Genomic DNA, 20,896 nt, shown 5'->3' on the forward strand with positions numbered 1-20,896 from the left:
GGGGATTTGCGAGTGGCGATCAACAACTTAATTTGTCGCAAACCCCTGCACCATGCAAAAATGTTCATTTGGCAGACGCAAAATTCATTTCCTAGGTAACAGTGTGGCTGGATTGTAATTAGTAGCGCTGGTATTGATTGCTGAAAAATGGTCGGCAGATTAATTTGATGTGCTACTCTGCTTGATGGGAAAAATAATACATCCCTAGAGCGAAGGGCCGCACTGCTCTGTTTCTCCCAACTTTAATTACACCAATTATGAGGACTCGTCGGACAGCCAGTGAAATGTGTTCTTGTGGAGGCCCCAAACTGATCTATAACATTGCATTGATTCATTAGCCTCCGACAACTTCGGCTTAAGGAAGATTCCTCATTAGTTGCATTTTAAGACCTTTCCCTATCACAAATGAAGACATTCATACCACATGCATTTTTGCTCTTTCTCCATTTGTCTCAATCATTAGGGACAGATGACCAGGATTAAAAACCTTAGACTAGCAGAGTTTCAGACAAACATGTTATCATCATCAGATCCTGATGATTGCGACCTCCGACCTTTGACCCCGTTGTTTATATGAAACAAATGGCTGCCACTTGTCAAACATGCTTTGAAGTCACTACTGAGACCAGATCAAGTTAATGAAAAAAATATAATTGAAAAAAAAGAAGAATTTTCTTTTTTTAAAGAAATGTTATGAAAAGACATGAGTAAAATCATTATTGGACGGTGAAAATTTAGTACTTAAAAAACCCAGGAAGAACACAGAGATGACTAAAATCAGCCATGAATTTGTAAACTTCATGGAATTTTGTAAAATTTTCTTTGTCCGCATAGAACAAAAGATGAAGAATTGAAGAAACGGTTGTGTGTGACATGTTGAGAAATGGATGAGAGAAGCGGTTTCTCATGATTTACATGCTCGAATCAATGTTGGTCATATATAATACAAGACTGCAGCCTTCTCGTGCCAGCCCTCGTCACCTACAGCATTCTGCGAACCATCTTTTGTAAAATTTATGAGTACTGCTGTCAAGAATTACTGAATACCATCTGAATAATGGAGTAAATATCTGACAAACAAACAATAATTACTGTATTTTTTACATTTTGCTTTCTAATTTGGATTAAGACTGCGAGATGGGAGACAGAGTGAATAATCAGCCTTGGCATAGCATCCATTTCCATCTTTGTCAGCCAATCACAACCAGAGAACCATGGATTACGAGATCGCTAAAAGGTGCAAATTAGCTCCGTTTGTCGGTAATGATATCTCAGGCATATGACCTAACTGTCTGGCATAAAGTCCGCTGGGAAATATACATTTGGATCAATATTTAGCTAGAATATATAAATCAATATTAAGTGCCCACTGTTGTCTAATAATACTGGATCACTGGCATAGACCAAGTAGCTAACAGCAACAGCCTTATCGCTGTTGACCTCTGACCCACATGTAGTTCTCGACCCTGCTGCTACACCTCACCCTATGGTTCCCCTCATACTTATTCAAACTTATCATGGCGGAACACCCACACTGCTCAAAGCCAGGCTAGCAAATGATGATTTTACCATCCGCTGATTCATTGATATTTGCAAATATTTTATATTTAGAGCACATTTAAGACGACTTTTACAGATAAGATCGTGAATGGTAACATATGGTTGCTTCAGTCGAGGAATCTTGTTAAATCTCAGTCTATGAAGACATAAGCCTTTATCAGTCTCTTCTAAAATTCATGGCAGGGATATCGCTTACCTATTGCATGATGGGATAGGCGTAAACTCAAGGATTTCCTGTTTGATGGGGAAGACATTTCAATCACAGAGCAATGAATAAATTAATTTCAAGGAATCCAGATACACCTATCAAACCCTTGACCAAATCTAAATATGGATGAATTATCCAATTAGAAGTTTAAAATGCCAGAAACATGCAAAATGTTCATCAGTGAAAAAATCTTTTTTCGCAAACGGAAATGAAATGAAATATGAATATTTATCTGTTGGTTATTTAACTGGGTCTTCTGGCTTTGCCAAAAAAGATATGGGACGTATAGTGCAAGAGCCATTATTTCTCTACACCTTGCACACCACAAACAAAAAGGACTTTTTTCTTGAAAATTTGTAGAATGTTTGCATTTTGTAGATAGCTAATAGTTTGTATTCACACCTCAGGATGTGCACAATATATATGTAGATGTTTGTTGTCCCAGAGGCATACAAACTCAATGTGCAATTCCTCGAAACATTTCACAAGTAATAATTTCTTTGTTTTTTTTCTCTCTTTTGCAACACTAGTTATTACAAAACATAGGTTTGTTGTAATTTGAATACAAAGATGCAAAGAGCTATTTTTGATATAGTCATCAGACATTCATGCTTGAAGATATGTTATCTCTGGGGAGGTTTAAAGTTTGAAATTGTCTCATCAAGTTGATACAATGTTTGCAACTAGAGCTGGCATGGGTTGAAGGTCATATGGATGACCTTCCCAGCTAACAGGATTAAAGTGTGGCTTTATCTCCCAAACCCAAATCCTCCTTCAAATTAAACTCCATAATGTGTTGCTGGGCAAGGGAGCGGGCAGATAATTTATGGCATGAATCAATGGTAATGAAACAAATTCAAACTCGCTCTGAAGAGGGTCACTCGGCCATATTTCTGCTTCAAATTAGGCAGGAAGGGGTGGTGAGAATTTGAGTTGTTTTACATCCAGCTTGTATAAACAAAGAACATGGCGATTGCCGGGATCAAAGGCTTATTGCGACACTTTAAAATTGATTGTGGGTCCGAACTGTGTAAACCTTATTATGACTTGTCCCCCGATTGGTCAAATCATTTGGAGACTGGGGTCAGGGGTCAATGACAAAATTCCAACGATCTCTATGAACATTCAGATTTTAGATCGGAATTCCAGCACCCTCAATTCAAGCTTGGGTCCTTTAATCCATATTACACATGGATATCGAAAAACTAAGACAAATAATTTGTGCATTGTTCCTTGTCCTAAGTTCTACAAATATTTGTTTACCAAACTATGGCAGTTTTTATCTGTGTCAATAGATACTGGAACTAGGTATGAAGTAATTCCAATATGGACAACAGACCCGGCCAAATCGGAGGAAAGACCAATGCCAAATATGTGAAAAAAAATCGATAAAAGAAAAAACTGAACCCTTTGTTACTCTTAGTATGATGTGCTAAGAATTAAGAAAATGGTTTATTTCTAACATGCACAACAACTCCCATATTGTGTATTATTCCATACTTCATGAGAGACAAAATATTTGTGAAATTTTTCATCCAAATTAACAGCATGGTGATACTTTGTTCACATGTTTACAAACAAGTTAACAATTGTTACTATTACATACAGATAATTTCAAGGCGTAAAATGGTTGCAAATGTGCAGAAAACAGCTATAAACTATCAGTGGAGTACAGTAGTCACCAGGCGCTCGCCATGCTTCTTTTCAATAAGGGTTCCATTGCAATGTGTAGGAAAGCATATCTAACAACAGAACTGGGGAGTGTTTTCCTTCACACTTGACAAAATACCAGCTAACTGGAAACCTTAATATGCACATAAATATTCCATCTGACTTTCCAGCAGATGTTTTAAGGATTTTTTCTCTATATATACCATTGCATCTTCCTAGCTTTGTGCAATTATTGTGCTGCACACGAAGTATAATGATGCTTTTGATGGCCAGCTTGCTTTACCATTACTCCAAAGGAAACCTGACCGCCTGAGCGTTTGCCCCACCCACCCACCTCCTCATTACCGACCCTCACCTCTCATCACAAACATCTCCCACCCCCAAACTGCAAGAATGGAACAATCATTCTTGGACTGTTGCTAGTAGTTGTCAAAGACACTGGACTAAGCTGCAGCCAGGGACTATACCATGTCTACAACTGCATTAAGACAAGATGGGATGAGGGGATGAATTACTAAATTTGTTTGAAGTTATAAATATTCATTACCTGTCAAAACAATTTGTTAGATAATGTTTGTAAATTACACGCACAACACACAACATGGGTGGGATGTTCTACACACGAATGAACTTATGATGAATTTTAGAAATATTTATTCAGGGAAAAACAGCTGGCTCTCTTGAAGAGAAAGCCGTTATCTTTGTGGTATGATATTGTGCTACAGGAGCAGTGCTTCTCATCAGACTTGTAAATACTGTTTTCTATTATTTCTAACAACTCTTTCTATTATTTCTGATAATAAAACCACACTGCATATTAGCATAAATAATTTACTTAGCATATGCTGACGTACAGTGTGCCATATCAGTGAGAAGATAAATTAATGAATATGGAAAATCATTCTGCACAGAGACATAGTTAGATTCTGTAAGGTAAATATAAGGGTTAAATAGAAGTGAAAGTAACTTAACTGCAGTACAACCTCAACATACTTGTACTGACAACTAAATATAACTTTCTGTTGACATATTACTGTTTAAATATTAGCATACAACCATAAATGCACATTTCTTACAGTATCTTCAAACTAGACTGATATTTAGTCACAGGAATAAAGTCATCTTATTTAAAAATAAATATCTACAAAATAAAAAATAAAAAATCCAAATGGGAGCCCAGAACAACGCTTAATTTCAGGTGCTAGAGCCGAGGCAATCTAGACTTGAGATGGACTCCTTTTAAAAAAGAATGTTCTCCAGGGTCATGGAGACAGACTACCTACATACTGGCATCCCTCTATGATCATTCAACAAACATCTACCATCGAACCATTAGGAAGAAGACTCAAGGGGTCCAAGTTAAAACCTAAGATTTAGGGGTCCTTAGTTGAAATACCATAACCAAAAACCTTAAGGGGCCCTTTAAATTGATGACTGCCACTATATATATATTTGACATACCACTGCATCTATGTATTGACATACCACATATTCATATGAAACTGATCGTAAACCTTCACAATATACCTTTGAGGACAGGTCATCCATTGCACAATATCTTCCTCCCAAATACCTTCTTTTAGTTATGTCCCAAGGATTTACAATATTTTTAAAGGACAAAAATTCCTACATTGATTGATATCACTCATCCCCTTGAGCTGATTGAGAGAATGTTCAAAGTTTGTCAAACATGTATTTTTGAAACTAATGGGGGCATTAATGATATTAATATCATATGATATTTTAGCATCATCCAAAGGGTGACAAGAGGATGTAGCTAAAGAATAAACAGAATAAAGTTAATTGATAAAAAATGAACTTACAAGAACAGGAAAATGATAAAGATTAAAAACTTATCACGATTGTTGCAAGAAGCATTAACTTTAGAATGTATGTAAAGTATGCCGGTGAAACAGACAGGTCTGCAACACAAGCAGGAGGTAAGGAAAAGGTCTCACATGGGGCTACTGTTTGCTGCATGACCGCAGTGATGGCAATCTGATCGAAAACTGACTTACGTAGTACATATGACAGCACTTATTACATCACAGAAGGCCTCTCATGTAATTACAGGTAGAACAATCGCTTAGAACAATGAGGTCGATTGTTGCTGGACGGGTAGACTAGAGCTGATCGTTAAGGTATTTCCTGTGCCCGGGGCATTCACTGATTATGGTGGACGGAGGTCAGTGAGCCTAAGGGGGTTAAGTCCAAACAAAAGCAATTAGAAGGTAAAAAAGAAAAGAGTATTTTTCCTTCATCTTAGTTGCTAAGCCTTGAAATAATGGGGTATTTTGTGTCATTTCACCTGCTTCATTGCTTCCCCCAGCTTGTGTAAGATGGAATTATCAGCATGTGTGTACACGACTTCAAATCCGAATCCTAAAGACAATATCCTGTTTTAAAGCAAATTGTTTCGTGGTTAGACATTGCAAAATTTGTCCAGTGACTTAAGAGTTTGGCCCAAAGACAAGGTAAAATCCAGGTTTCTCTTTGGGATTAACTGAGTGTTTACGAAGACTGAAGTCTACAGCCCATCAAGAACCCTCGACCTGTTAAAGAAAAACCTGTAAATTTTTCATTATCCCTGTCACCTTGGATGAAATACCAAGCCATGATTAATCCGCCTTGTATGTCAACATAATGCTTTAACAACATATTTCACCTACTGTTTCATACATTTTTCTGCCTGTTCTACCTTGACGTAAATCCAGTTGAAAAACAATTTCTTTTCATAACATGTTTGAAGACAATTCTGAAGTATTTTTGATATTCATATTGATTCTGTCAAATATTTTCACAAGGTGAAAAAATACTTTCAAAGCTTCTGCTTTTGACAATAGCTTTGTATTGATCAGAAGCTAATTAATTGTTAATTTCAAATGAATATAAGTCAGAAATAATTAGCTCGTTAACAACCATATTGGCAATCAGGTTTGTTGTCAACTTTCTCCAGACTGCCATTATGTGCAGTATATGCCAAGAATTAACATACTGAAACCAAGTTTAATGATGATGAAGATAATTATCAAACCTAAATTGATAATATTCTAATTCTAAATTTATCTTTAATTTTGAAAATTAGTTTGATGCATGGCTAAATGTTCGTTCTGTTCATTTTAAAAAACTAAACTTGTTGATTTCTATACTATGTGGAACATTAACTGATAATAATAATGCAGTCATTACAAATAAGCCCATCGTCACCAGACAAAACTTGATTGGGCATCACCAAATCAACTATCATATCATTTTGTTGTTTTCATCTGTGTATGTCAAATTAAAACAGTGCCTGAAAAGTAAACAGCAAAAGGTTCTACTATTCACAATTAATAACTGGTAAAAATCTTGTTTACCAAGAAATTCTTGCATAACGAAGTAAACAAATAAATAATCCATTATAAAAAGCAACTGTAAAAATGATATGTCATATTTGTAAGGCTTGCCAGGAAAACAACACTCCTCATAAACAACAGCCTTAGATCACAGTGTCTCATATTTTACATTTGTCTTTACACAAATGTCCATCCTGACATGTTTGTTGACAGTTTAAAGCATTATATGGTGTTACATACATAATGTATGACGCGACATAAAGCCAAGCTTATGTTCCATTATGCAATGTATCACCCCCCACCCCCAACCAACATCTATACCTCCAAGATGCAACACTCACTCACATGTTGCACATCAACCCCAGCCACTGATCAACTACCCCCTAATCAATATAGATCACTGACGATAATCACAAATCAGACAGACATGTTTTTCAATATGTGATAATCTATTGATGAAGCAGGATAGAAATCTCTCCCAATCTGTTCCCAATATGGCAGCCATTGGCGTGACGAGGGGGTCACATGGCGAATAACTGTGTGTCAACTAGCGATCAGTCTACGGCTATCTATCTACCATTTAGCCACCGCCGGTCACCACTACACACGCACTGCCAGGAATATTTTATGAGTCCATGGCTGTTACAGTAGTGGTCACTGAGATGGACACTGAGATGCTGCTGATCTCCCACTGCTGACCAGGCACAGACAGAAGTCCATAGGCTCGGCTAATGTATCGGAATGCCGCTCTTCTCAACACAAGGCAACGATGTCACCCTCAGCCTATAGAAAATTAACTCGACTGGTCGTGTTATCAGCGGCCTACTTATGGCGGCCCTCAAAGAAAATCATCTCGGGTAATAAACAAGACTGTCTGGTGAGAGAAACACAGTAAGCAAGCGAGAGAGAGAGAGAGGAAAGAAAGCGAAATGGAGGACAAGTAAATCCTTACCCGAGAGCATGGCCTCATTGTGGCTACTACCTGTGTGCTCCTGCATCGCTCATTACCACATTCATACGACTTTCTTATTTTAATTTTTCCTTACAGTAACAGGCTCAATGAGACACACCTCAAAGACCAATACGAGCTGTCGTTCACTCGCAAATGGCCTATTGTTAAGTCATGGCTCAGGTCACAAGCTTGGGCTATGTAAATTCAATTACTGCCTCTCTTGTTGTTTCTTAAAAGACTGTCAAAATATTCCTATTTATTACAACCAGTAGGGATAGAAAGTAATGCAATTTGTTCCCACAAATTCATAAAGCGCGATTGTCTCTCTCGTCCTGAAAACGCTCCTCCAATCAAAGGCTATGAGTCACGGGGTGGGCAATTCATCTACGATAAACTCATAAATGTGATATCTACTAAGCACCCCAGATTAGAATATGAATGGGTAAAAAATGACAGCAGTGAAACCATTCGCCTAAACATATCAGAGTATAAAGTTAAACAAAGCTACCCGCTGTTGCTAGGGGCAACGAGCATTCCGCTATAGAAAAAGACGACCTTTCTGAATAGCTGATCCCCGCTTCATAATGAGAAGGTCTCTGACAGGCTGAATTGATTTAAGAAATTTGACACAAAGGACCCGTTCCCCTGTAAACATGTAGGCCGTTTCATTGGTCTCTGCTCATCTTGGCTATCAAACAAACCACACTATTTGCCCAAAGGCTTTTTGTTCTTAGATGGGTCTGTTCTTTGTAAAAGTGTTTAGAATCAGGGAGGGGGAAGAGACTTGGCTATTGTCCCCCAAAATGATCAACAAACACAGCAATTGTCTTAGCTGCGCAAGATTCAATGATTTTCTTTCAACTTTTGTCAAGTTTCGTGTAAGTGTGTAACTTTGAAATCTCACAATACATCCTGACTTTACACCCTGCTCTCACTCTTAACAGCCGCGGACAATTTCACAGGAATTCTAATTATTTTACAGCTCCTCATTAAAATATACAAACTGCTTGAAATCTCAACTCATTTGACCGAGAAATATTTGATTGCAGTTCTGAACAATGCATTAGAAGGAGATAAACTCAGTGCAAATGGAAGTTCAAAACAAATAATGTTTTCGCAAGGTCAAGTTGTTTCTAGTTATTATAAACATTCAGCAACAACATGTAAATAGTTCAGATGGCCTAATATGCAAGGAAAACTTTCACAATGACTCGGGTAATTTGCTGCAACTTGTAAAAAGTTTATCCAAATCATTTCAAGCCCTGTGACAACTCCATACAATCAAGGGAAAATTATTCCGTTTCCCAAGTCATGGAGAGGAAAACAATTTAGTCACCAAGAAAATATTCCAAATTTAAATTTCTGTACAAAGGCCGCTGGCAAACCAATAGAGCGCCCGGAGAGGGACTGTATTTCTTAAACCACAGTTTTAAGCAAACCATGACTGTCATTGCATATTCAGGTTAAATGAATCTGAAAACCCCTTTCCAGTAATTTAACAGGCGATCACGTGCTGCTATGCATGGCCAACCCCTAGTGATTCCTCGAGCCCATCAGTCATATTCATAAATAATGAATACAAGGCCATAAAGCATTCATGATGTTCCCACACCTTGGTGTAGAAAGAACCCTGAAGAGCGCAATTGAATCAAAAACACAAGACAGTTATGGCCAACCAGGTCCTAAAGGGGTCACCCAGCCGAGAAGTATCTGGAAATTAAGGTTACCAGTTGACACACCTACCACTGACTACACGAATGTGTCAAGGAAAGTGGTTTTTCAACTTTAAACCCTGTATTGATTCTACTGCTCAGTATAAAGTTCAAAAGAAATTGATCTTTTCTAAAAAGAACAAAACTTTTCCCAAAGTCTACTAAAAAAATAAAAATATAAAACATTTTATTCAAAAACATTTGTATATTATAATTATGATTATAATTATGATTATGATTATGATTATTATTATTATTAATGCTAATGTACAGGTACAAGTTGAGGGTACAAGAGATAGCTAGGAGGAGAACAATTGCTGATGAGCCCTTGGGTCACTGGAAGGGGCTCCTGCAGGAGAGATTATGGCCTCTCTTTCATTTCCATATGGAATGTGACAAGACCATGGTTTGTTTAATGGTCATAACTCGGCCATAGGTTTAGCCACCTTTGCCCTACGACAGGCCATTTATGAAACTGGTTGGTGAGTGACAACAATACCCTGACCACCGGCCACTTTAGCAATGGACAGTCAACCAAGGGTGACATCTCGCCACCTGACCCCGACAATGCAGGTTCATCCAAAACAGGACAACCTTGAGGTCATTGGAGGTCAGCAGTCACATGACAAGGGGACAGCAAAGTTCACAATGGTTTTCTAACAGTATCATGAAGCAATAACTGTAAAAACTGTTCAGGAAGAACTTCCCTAAAAACATGAAAGTCAGTCATAATGGACATAATGGACGATAGTTCAGTGAAGGGTGAGAGGGATAATTTAGATAAAATTCAACAGATTAAAAAAAATAAAAAATGTGATTGAATTCACAGAAATAAATGAAAATAATCAGCCCGATATTTGAACGATAACCAAAAAAGGAAGTAAAGATAACAAACAGGAACCATGATTTGAAAAGTTGTGGAATTGAACAATTAAAATTGATTACATGCATTTTATACCTATTCAGCACAATATATTTGTCAACAAATTAGGAACACTAGCACCTTCCTCTTAAAACCAAGCAAAGCTAGAGTGGAGGATTTGTAGTAAAACAAAAAAAATAAAAAAATAAAAACAAAACAAAGATGGTAGGGGGAGGGCGCGCACAGCCTGGTGTCAAGTGTGCAGCAGCGTGTACAAACTGCGCCAACACGGCCGAGTTTCGCAACACCGCTGCAGAAGATCAAGGGTCTGCATTGACAGTATCAACACAATCCTGCGTAACGGCACAGGTAGCGAACACCTCAATGTGGAAAGTGTTTGACAAAACCATCAATACCCCACCGTGTCAAACAAACACTCAAACAAACACACAACTTGCAAACTGGCCACAGCTTCCCGATGCACTCAGACCAAGATGAGGCACAGCCAAAGCCAAAAAAGAAAGCAGTGCTCAAGTGTAAACGTCCAATATAACATTTTCGGTAGCGTACAACAAATACTCGAAACGACATTTCGTAATTGGAATCAATTTTCTTCATGAAGAATAAACTGCATGTTAAATTTGGATTGAAATATGTTCAATTTCCCCTGAAATTCTCACATGAAGCCTGCACTGCCGGTTATTTCTGAGTCAAAGAATTTAACGTCATCCATCCTCTATATCTATTGCCATAATATCACATAAGGACTTTAATATTTAATATTGTGATATACATATTCAAAATTCATATTCATGGTATCATGGGTTTGTAATGAACATTGGAAATTGCAAGAAGTTATGAAAGATAAATATAACTTTCATGTCCACAAGATATAATATAGAGGTAAAGTCAGGATCAGAGGAGGAAGACAGAGGAAGGAGGTTAGAGACAGTATTGAACTTGGACTCGCTTCATTTATCCTAGATTGCATCAGAAATGATGGGACGACAACATAAATCACACTGATTATTTGCAGGCCATTCTATCGGTGGCAATAAAACAAGGGCCATGTCCGACTTAATCTCTTTGAACTGACTAGCATTGTAAATGACCCTAAAATTAATCAGATCCTTGAGATAAATGAGCAGAGCTGCCTTATGTAATCCTCTAACCACCCTGGAAGATCTGGAGGAATGAGAATCATCGGACACAGACCTGAGGGTCAATGCGAGGAAATCTCTTAAACAGAATGCATTTAATGAAAACACTCTGCAGGTGATGGGAGACAGTTACACCTTAATGATTTAAGGATGGGCAGTTGTTGTTTACGCTCTGAATACTTGAAAGAAACTGAACTACATAAAAGAACCACACTGTGCTGAATGAACAGCTTCGGGGCAAAAGTGGTGAAATAAAGGAATTGAGGGGGGGGGGGGGGGGGGGGGGTGAGAACGGAGGGGGCAAGTCAGAGAGAAGAATGGGGTGGGAAATGAGAGGCCACTTCAGGGTGTAGACTGAAAGGGCAGTAACTATAATATTTGTGACAGTAACTATAATATTTCTGAGAAGAGAAAATCAGAAAGGAATATACATGTATGTATTTTGTGAAATTAGGTTATATAAGAGGACAAAAGGGGTGTTGTATGAAGGTGTGATGGGGATTGTGTAATTAATCATTGTCATGTTTCCTGGAGAGCCGCAATGAAGACAAGGGCTGAATGTGCTGGGATAGTCAGGGACGGTTATTGCTTAGGAAGGAAGGTCTTATGTGACTTGGATAGTTGATGTGGCATCTGAATACTCATTAACTTCCAGAGTCAGCAGAGAACATGCTGAGGACATGGGGGTAGAGGAAAAGTCCAAGGGGTGATGAGGAGGATGGAGAAGGGAGTATATGGGGCATATAATGAACAACTTGGGGTAATGGAGGAGGGAGGGGCAAGATGGGTGTAAGAGGATGAGCTGGGGTAGAAATGATGAGATAGGGTAGAATGAAGAGTTGGGGTGGGTAGGGAGAGTTAGGGTTGGAGCGATGACCTTGGATGGGTGGGTGGAAGGCTGAGATTTAGAATTAGAAAAATGAGTTTGGGTTGGAATGGGGTTTGGGTTGAAGGGATGACCTGGTGTGGGTCGATGGGGAGAGTTAGTGTTGGAGTTGATGAGAGGGGTGGAGGGGTGTAGTGAGGTAAGTTGAGAGTGAGTGAGGGAGTGAGTATTTTTTTATGCCGCTTTTAGCAATATTCCAGCAATAACATGGCAAGGTACACCAGAGATGGGCTTCACACATTGTTACCATTGGGATGGGTGGGGTTAGAAGGATGATCTGGAAAGGGGTATGGTGGGTGGGGTCAAGGAGCATGAAGATGGAGATTGTCATTGTCGACTTAAAGCTTAAGGGAAATCATGTGTAGAATTTCATCTGATGATTATTCCTGTGATGGGCCATGTCAGGCTCCTTGAGTCCAGGGGACAACATGATACTCCTCATTCCAATGGCTACTCCACATCTGGCTTATCTCCACCACCATCACCATCACTAATAGTTTCTCTAGCAATTCAGTTTGTGCCCTGCCTCTGTGTCAAGACATTTTAATCCTCCACATTCATCTATCCCTGGTTGAGAAATCTATTTATCAAATACAAATCTGGCACCAGCTTCTTCAGTTGAGTGTGAGGTTCCTCATGGGCAGACCACAATGATAGAGCAAGATAGTTATTTCCTAACCACATACTGCAACACCGAAACAGGTGGCAGCAAAGGCTCCTGCTGGACATATGTGGTGTAATAAGGATAAGGACACAGAAACTGTTTTCCTTGCTAATCCCTTTTGTCAGACAAAACTGACCAGTCTATCGCCACCTAGACGTGGACAGGGGCCAAAGCAAATTTGTAAGTTTGTAAACCAACAAGAGGGTAAAAGTTCCGCCAGGACATGATCACAAATGGCTGAGTCATCTTAATCTGTATAATCCTGCATGGACAGTTTGTGTATTTCACACCTCTGGACAAGACATGCTATTGTTTTAGTCTTGACGTGTGGATCAGTGGGGTGTTTACTTCTTTGGCAAATATAGGGTGGGTCGCTTCACAAACAGAAGACATTGAAGGACATAGGAAAACCACAAATAAAAGAAGCTACCACGGGTGTGGCTTGTGACTCATCGGTAATTAATCTGTCTAAATTGTAAACTTTAACTGTAGCAGAGCAAGCATGTCATTAGACTGGGGCAGAATCATAGAGCCATTGCTTAAGATAGATATAATCATGGATGGCAGTTTATGTACTGACTATCTGGGTAGTGGCAACCCATTAACAATCTCTGTCTAAAGCATTTGTTATAGCCTAGTCTTAGCTATATATTACAGTAATTCTTTAGAAAGTGGCACAATTGTGTTCCGACTTGAAAGGAGTAGTTTTATAATGAGTGTACAGTTTCTTTCAAAGCTTTGTCCCAGATATTCGTCTATTCAATATTAAAATCGAATGAAAGGGGAATGTATTTCCCAGATGAGAGCTGCATATTTACGCCTTTGTTTCGGGCATTGGTACACGCTAGCGACATTACAGTCACATGACCCTTCTCGGGGAGAGGGGGCACTTCTTCTATTGTGAATAACACGATTTTACTCGTCGCAGGACACCATGCAAAATGATCCTTTATCAAATATGAATTCTTTTCATTACCCTAATCTACAAACAAGCTGGAGGACCTGTCAGTTAAAACTGTAGCGTGGTGGCCTACATAACACAGTGAAGACACATAAACGTCCCAGCCAAGCACACCATAAAGGCACTCAAATACTGCTTACAAAAGTGACTTTCAATTGCAACAGGAATGAACAGATTGTGATTGAAAGAATATGTTAATGGCCAGTCTACTACAAAGAGTGCACATGAGAAAGATCAGAATAACTACAGGTGGTTGAACCTGTCTCGAGCAAACATGTTGAGAAAGTCATAACTTGGATAAACAAATTTACTGGCAAATATATCATTGAAACTTTGTTGTGGGCAACATCCCTTGCTCAATCCTACAGGAATCCGTGTTGTCCATGCTTATGTTGCGTCCTTGCCAAGTACCTGCTCATGTCTTCTACCTAGCCATAAATCACCTTGAGATCACCCAAACATCCATAAATATGCTTTGTAAGGTAGCTCCAGTTTTGAACTCAAAATCTTTTCCAAATCACCTTTAATCTTGGTTGTGAAAGTGTACAGGAGTATCTGAACTAAATTTTCAAATTTTATCACTTTAACCAACAGGTCATGTAAATATGAATAAAGCTGAACCTTGAGATGACAATCTTGAATCACATCGTACATGATACTCCGAGGTGTGTAAGAGTTGTCTGCTCTTTGGTGTAAGGATCAAAATGGTGATGTGGGTTGGAAGATGAGATTTTGGGTGTCCATGAAGGATGTGGTTAAGTGGAAACACAAGCTGCCATAAAGCAATCCAACTGCTAAAGGCCAAGGTGTAGATATATCATCAGGGTAACACTATCCCACCCTGGAAATGCCCCACAGAAATTCTATCCACTCTCAAATGAGTCCAGAAAAGGACAGCAACAAGCCTTTAATTTCAGCCTTCCAGACACCTTAATTCTTAGATTAGCTCATCCACACAAGCTAAGACGTGAACATTTTACAGAAAAGAATTGTATCATGTTTTGTAAGTGACAACTTATTAAAATCCAATCTAGCCTAGCCTTGTTAGATATTAGTGTGGGAACGTAGCCTCCCATTCATGGGTGTGTGAAAGGGCATAGAGATTTTCAATGAGATTGTGAAGGATGAATAGTTCAAATCGGAATTATACCTTTGGCTGTAGAATAGTCACTATGTTGGCTCTTAAGATTCAACATGAAGATGAAATAATAGAAGCAAAATTGCACTTAACTAGATTTAATGGCCCAAAACTCCTTTACATGGAAAAGCAACATATGTGCTTTGAATGACAACTAGTTTGTGTTTACTCCCTGAAGCCTAGTTTAATGTTTATTTAAATGATAAAACAAGTCAAAGGATATTTTTAGCATAACAGGTTTTGTAATGGTATTCATCAATGCCAGGCCTAATCAGGTCACACCAGGGACCCACCCCTCCCTACTGAAATCCACCACCCTTATCATGATATAATACCCTCACCTCAAGCCATCCCACTTGAAATTTTCCACCCTAGACATAAAGACCACTTGTGTGATAAGGGAGTTTTATAACGAGGTTGTTATACTGACAGTTGTTATAATGAGGGGTTTGATTGTGCTGACCTGCTTTATAATGAGACACTAGCGTAATCAACAACATCCTGTTACCTGCCCGGCCAGTCGGGTCAACACTGATATTAAATTGGCAGCCATATTGAAAATCAATTCTTCAATGCTACTGTCCTATTCACGCTTTCTCGCCTATTGTTTATGAATTATAGATCTTTTTGTCGTTACATCATGATAGTCTGGTAAAGCCGTCAATTATTAATCAAAACACTCAGCGTAAACTATCTTTCTTGACAATGAATTCTCTTGTCTTGTTATTCTACCTCTTAAATTGTAACTTTCTGGTACAATTTATTTTTGAATATTTCTCTCACCAAAGGTATGGTATTGTTTTTCTCAGTCAAAGCTTAATGTTTCATGGTGTCGAGAAAAAATGATAAAAAGATGTTCACAAAAGATTGCCTTTATAAACAAGTTTCATTTGTCTCGAATAGTTGCTAAGCATGGTAACTGTTATTGATTTTTCAGAATCGTGTCTCTCATCTACTTTAATGTTAATTTTACTGTGTTGCAATATGAATGCTATAACAGTGATAATTACTTCTACATATCCATGGCTACCAGCGTACTACCTCCCTCACCTCAACATTTAAACTTTCACAACTTTAAAAATAGGAACAACGCACGGATTCCCTTTCAACACATTAGTCACCATATTCATCATGTGATGTTGCCATAGATACCTCATTATCAACCTAATAATCAGATTTACATAGATTCTGGAGCTACATCAAGAGATATTTACTTGAGTTATGATTATAAGATGCTATTATAAAGCTCAACAATCACAAAAATAACTTACGGACACCTTGGATTTGACCCTATCATATTGAACTTGGATTGACAAAATATGTCACCAGCGTTCCATATAATATGAAAATTAAGAGAGAAGTTCAATACGATCAGAAATGAAAGATTTGAATGTCTGGGTTTCTAACTACCAAATATTATACATAAACATTAGGGTGTTCGAATGATTCTTGAATTATCTTACCTTCATCATCGAAGTCTATACTTTCTCCATCAGTCATCTCCTTGACAACGAAGAGGTTGGCCAGATCTTCCACAGGTGTGCCGGCCTCCTGCGCCTGCACCTTGACCTGGCTTTCTGCCTGCAGGTGCTTCATGGAGTGGACATGCTGGATGAGGCGCAGCTTGGTGCGGGTGGACACAAGACATACTGTACATTGGTAATACTTTGGGGCAGCCCCACTCAACTTGCCCTCCTCCCCCTGGAGGTGGCGGAACAGTTGGGCGCTGCCCTCATGCTGCAGGTTGCTGCCGTGCATCTGCAGCTTGTGAATACTGTTGGTGTAGTAGTCGCAGCAGTTGCAGCGCACCTGAATGGGGTTGCTGACGTTCAGGTACTTGAGGCGCCATTCGTTGTTGCTGCCTCCTTCCTTGATGTGGTTCACTAGCTGAAGTCTTTGGATATGTTTGTCAGTTTTGCAATGCAGCTGAAAGTTGGCCTTAAGGTTGGTCTTGTATGTGCACAAGTTGCACATGTATGTGCCGTTGTTGACCACAATGTGCTCGTTCTCTCGCTGCTTGCTGCGGTCATGTTGAAGATGCTGATGAAGGGCTTCTAATGAGTCTGTAGAGAAGATGTTACACACACAACACTGGTACAGTTTGGAGGAGTCAATGTTCTCAGATCCAGTTTGAGGAAGAGCCGTGCCATTTTCTTTAGTTAAATTAACCGGCACCTCAAAGCCAGGTGGGAGCCCAGCCATGAGGACCTGTTGGTCAAAAGGGAACATTCCTCCTGACATCGGTGACGGCAGTCCAAACATGGCTGGGTCCTGCTGTCCTAGCATCATGAGCTGGTTCATCTGGATGTGCATGTCTCGCTGCATGTGCTTCATGTTCTGCTGAAGCACCATCATGTTGTGCGTGTGCTTCTCACTTGTCATGTGGATGCGCAGGTTCCGCGCCACTGTGGTTTCATAGTTGCAGACGTCGCATCTCCAGGTCTGTTTTGGCTTGGCCTTCTTGTACTGGCTGTCATCATTGTTATTGAAAGGAGATTGCTGGGGAGGCATCTTGATCTCATTGCTACCATTAGCAAGATCCTGCATGTTGTTGATGTGCTTGTCTGATTGCATGTGTATACTGAGATTGCCTTTAGTTGTTGTGGAGTAGTTGCACACCTCACAGCGGTATGGCTTATACCCACAAGAGTAGGTCTCTCCACGGGCAAGTCGTGGATGGGCCTGGTTGGTTATGCAGTAGATACACTGAGCGTCATTGTCAGGATGTTTCTCCTTCATGTGGATTTCTAATGTTTCCTGGTACTTGTAGTGCCAGTTGCACTTCGGACATTTTAATGTTTTACAGGAGTTCCGGGAGTGCATCATTGTCATGTGACCACCTAGAGATTGGGAGGAACTGAGAATCATGTCACATTTCGGACACTCCACCCCTTGTGCACGGCCCTGAGGGTGTTCATCACACATACCAAGGAAGCCTGTGAAGGTCTGGGAGTTAACAAGAGAGGGGCTGGCTATGCTAGTTATAGAAGATGAGTTCATGGTTGAGGTAGAGGCAGTGTTGTCAGCGTTGCCCTCACCTGGTAACTTAGACTTCTCGCTGTTCTCTCTTGGACTATCTGGATCAGCCTTGACCTTGGTACTTCTGGCTGAGCTTTCTTCTGCAGATCGGGAGTAACCCAATGGTTCCTCCTGATCGGAGTCCTTGCCATTTGAGTCACTATTTTCCTTATTCCCGTCAACATCTTCAGATTTCACAGTGGATTGAGAATTGGTTACCCATGAATTAACATGCTTTGAGGACACACTGTCATTTGCTGACTGGTTTTCCAATGCTGAAGGTAATGAGATTTTTGGTTTTGTATACACATAACTCACAGTGGTAGATTCCTGCTTGCTGTTCGAGCTGAGAGCATTTGCACACATAAATGATGGACTCTTGGAGCCAGAGGAAGCTGATGAGGCTGATGCTGGTACAGGCATGGGCTCCAGAAACGACATCAGAGGCCTCTTGCCCTTGCCAACACCCTGAATTATTGCAGATGCATTTTTCTGAGACATTATTGTCCGTTCCTCCTGATTGAGGTGCATGGAGTGCTCAGTGGTGGCATGTGCTGTGAAAGACTTAGCAAATCCAAATGACAACTTGCAGATGAAACACATAAGGATGGGTTTGGTGGGGACAGTAAGGGCTTCAGACTTAGCAGAAGAGGAGGAGGTAGATGATGGCATGTGGTTTTCATTGCTGTGGGACGAGTCTGAGGACTCCTCCCCTGATTTCAAGTCTTTCCCTGATCGCACGTCATACACTCGGTAACTGTGCATAATTGGTGCTTCATGGGTAAGTTTCTGGGAGGAACTAGATGTGTTGCAGTAACTATTCAAAAACGATGCTGGATTTCTAGGTACAAAAAAAGCATTTGAAATAGGGTGTAGAGTGGGGACTGTTGATGACAAACCCTTTTTGTCTATGATTGCCCCATCCTGCTTGGGGACTTCTATGTCAAGGTCACTGATCTCAGAGTCACTTCCTTCAATAATGTATGCGGAACCATCAGGGTTATAAACAATCTTGCCATTAAAGCTTTCTCCGTCACTCATTTCACTTTCATTGTCGGCAAAGTTGGGGTCTTTTGAATCTAACCGCGCACATGAATGATCCATATATTGCTGCAGAGTGAGGAAATCGCGGTTGCAATCTCCACACTCCACTGGGTCTTCCTCACAATCTGACCCAGCACCTCCATCAGAGTTACCTCCCTTGACCGGAGAGGCAGCCTCCATTTCAAGAGGAGTAACTCCTAGACTCGTATCATCATTTGTCACTGAATCTTCAACATCTTTCAATCCTTTATTAGCAAGCATTGCTGATTCCTTGTAGTTATAAAAGTTGTCGCTTCGCTCCTCGCTATGAGAGACCACCATGTTGTTGGATGCCGATTTCTCTTCAGTATCTGCTGCGTCTGCCGCTAAAGGGTGCTGGTCCCCCATGGACAAGGAGGCCGACTGGAGGGCTAGTGGAGGATACACACACGACAGTGACTGGGACTGCACAGCCCCATTCGTGCTCAAGGACCCCACGTCCATGGCAAACTCTGTTTCATTCTTGGGGCCATGTTGCTCGCTCCTCACTCCGGCAATCTGAAGACAGAAGGGAATTATCAGCAAAGGGTAATACAAATTTTATTTCTAATTCAGTGTTTTCAGATTTCACCATTGTGTCAACAATCAGCATTGCAATATCTGTATGTTATCCCTGAAACACCTATTTCTCTCATGTGATGTTTCCATGTTCAATATATTCATGAAAACTGCTTGAAACTCCCACTAATTTTCACAATGTGACCATTCCACATGCACAAATTCAACAGTTATTTCCAATACGTGCCCTTATATTCAATGATGTGACATTCCTAGATTGGCTGAGACAGAGGCTACACTTAAGGTATTCAATAGATCCCAAGCGAACAGAAGGTTGTCAATCCAAGGAGCCATGGAGCCTACAAGTTCTGATGGCAAGGAGCCTGATTGCGTCCGAGTATTCTTTTTTTCTACACAACAGGTACTTCCAACAATGCAAATATCAATATCAATTTATGTGGTACGTGTATCCATCATTGCTTGACACCCTGATGTGATGAGACTCTTCACCTGTTGCATTTTGCTCAAGCTGTCAGACTTATATGCTGCATTGATTACAGCACAATTACACAAAAATGACCATAAGCTAACCAGGAACAAAGACAGTGAACACTAGCAGCGTAAGCCATCCTGGCATTAATTTTCATCAGCTTACATGGTGATAATCATATACAATAAAGTTCTTCACCACCTGTTTCCAATTATAATTTATAAATTGTTTCATTTAATATGAAAAAATTCAAATGTAGTCACAAACTTGAGGATATTACTTATTTTCTGTCATTAATTATTCAATTTGAACAAAGTTTCCAATTCTCAAATACAGCAAAAAATGTAAATTTTAAAGGAAAAAATATCTATTTCCCTTGCAGAATTATTTAATTTTCAGCCATCACTGAACTATATTTCACAATTGCATATGAATCATACATATTTAATATTGTTGGACAACTTTTTTTAACATTACCCAAATTTACCAGAATAATTTAACTACATACCTACAGTTGATGACATCCAGTTGAGAATGCATCCACTTATTCAAAAGTCCTAAGTCCAGTTTAAGAGAAGAAAATATTTTGTGACATTCTTACTGAGCGCTTTCATCAGAATGACATCATGTCTCATAGAGCGATTCTAACAGCTAGCGTAGAGTCAGTAAATGTTTGAATGTGAAGGAAACAATGTGCT

At 39.6% G+C, this 20,896-nt stretch overlaps 1 protein-coding gene across 15 annotated transcripts in view; it reads right to left on the reverse strand.

Moving 5' to 3' along the window:
* Nucleotides 1-20,896, reverse strand: part of LOC139454230 (zinc finger homeobox protein 4-like) — a 167,732-nt gene that overhangs the window by 16,352 nt on the left and 130,484 nt on the right. For 14 of the 15 annotated variants that reach the window (XM_071235818.1, XM_071235830.1, XM_071235831.1 and 11 more), the window contains one exon: nt 16,573-19,708. In XM_071235818.1, the coding sequence (XP_071091919.1) occupies nt 16,573-19,654 (3,082 nt within the window). In that variant the 5' untranslated portion in view covers nt 19,655-19,708. Of the gene's footprint in view, nt 1-16,572; nt 19,709-20,706; nt 20,746-20,896 lie in introns of those variants that run through there. The other variant, XM_071235826.1, reaches the window with a different exon arrangement.

This window comes from Haliotis cracherodii, unplaced genomic scaffold, assembly GCF_022045235.1.
Source record: "Haliotis cracherodii isolate W230 unplaced genomic scaffold, xgHalCrac1.p SCAF_10, whole genome shotgun sequence".
Lineage (NCBI taxonomy): Eukaryota > Metazoa > Mollusca > Gastropoda > Lepetellida > Haliotidae > Haliotis > Haliotis cracherodii.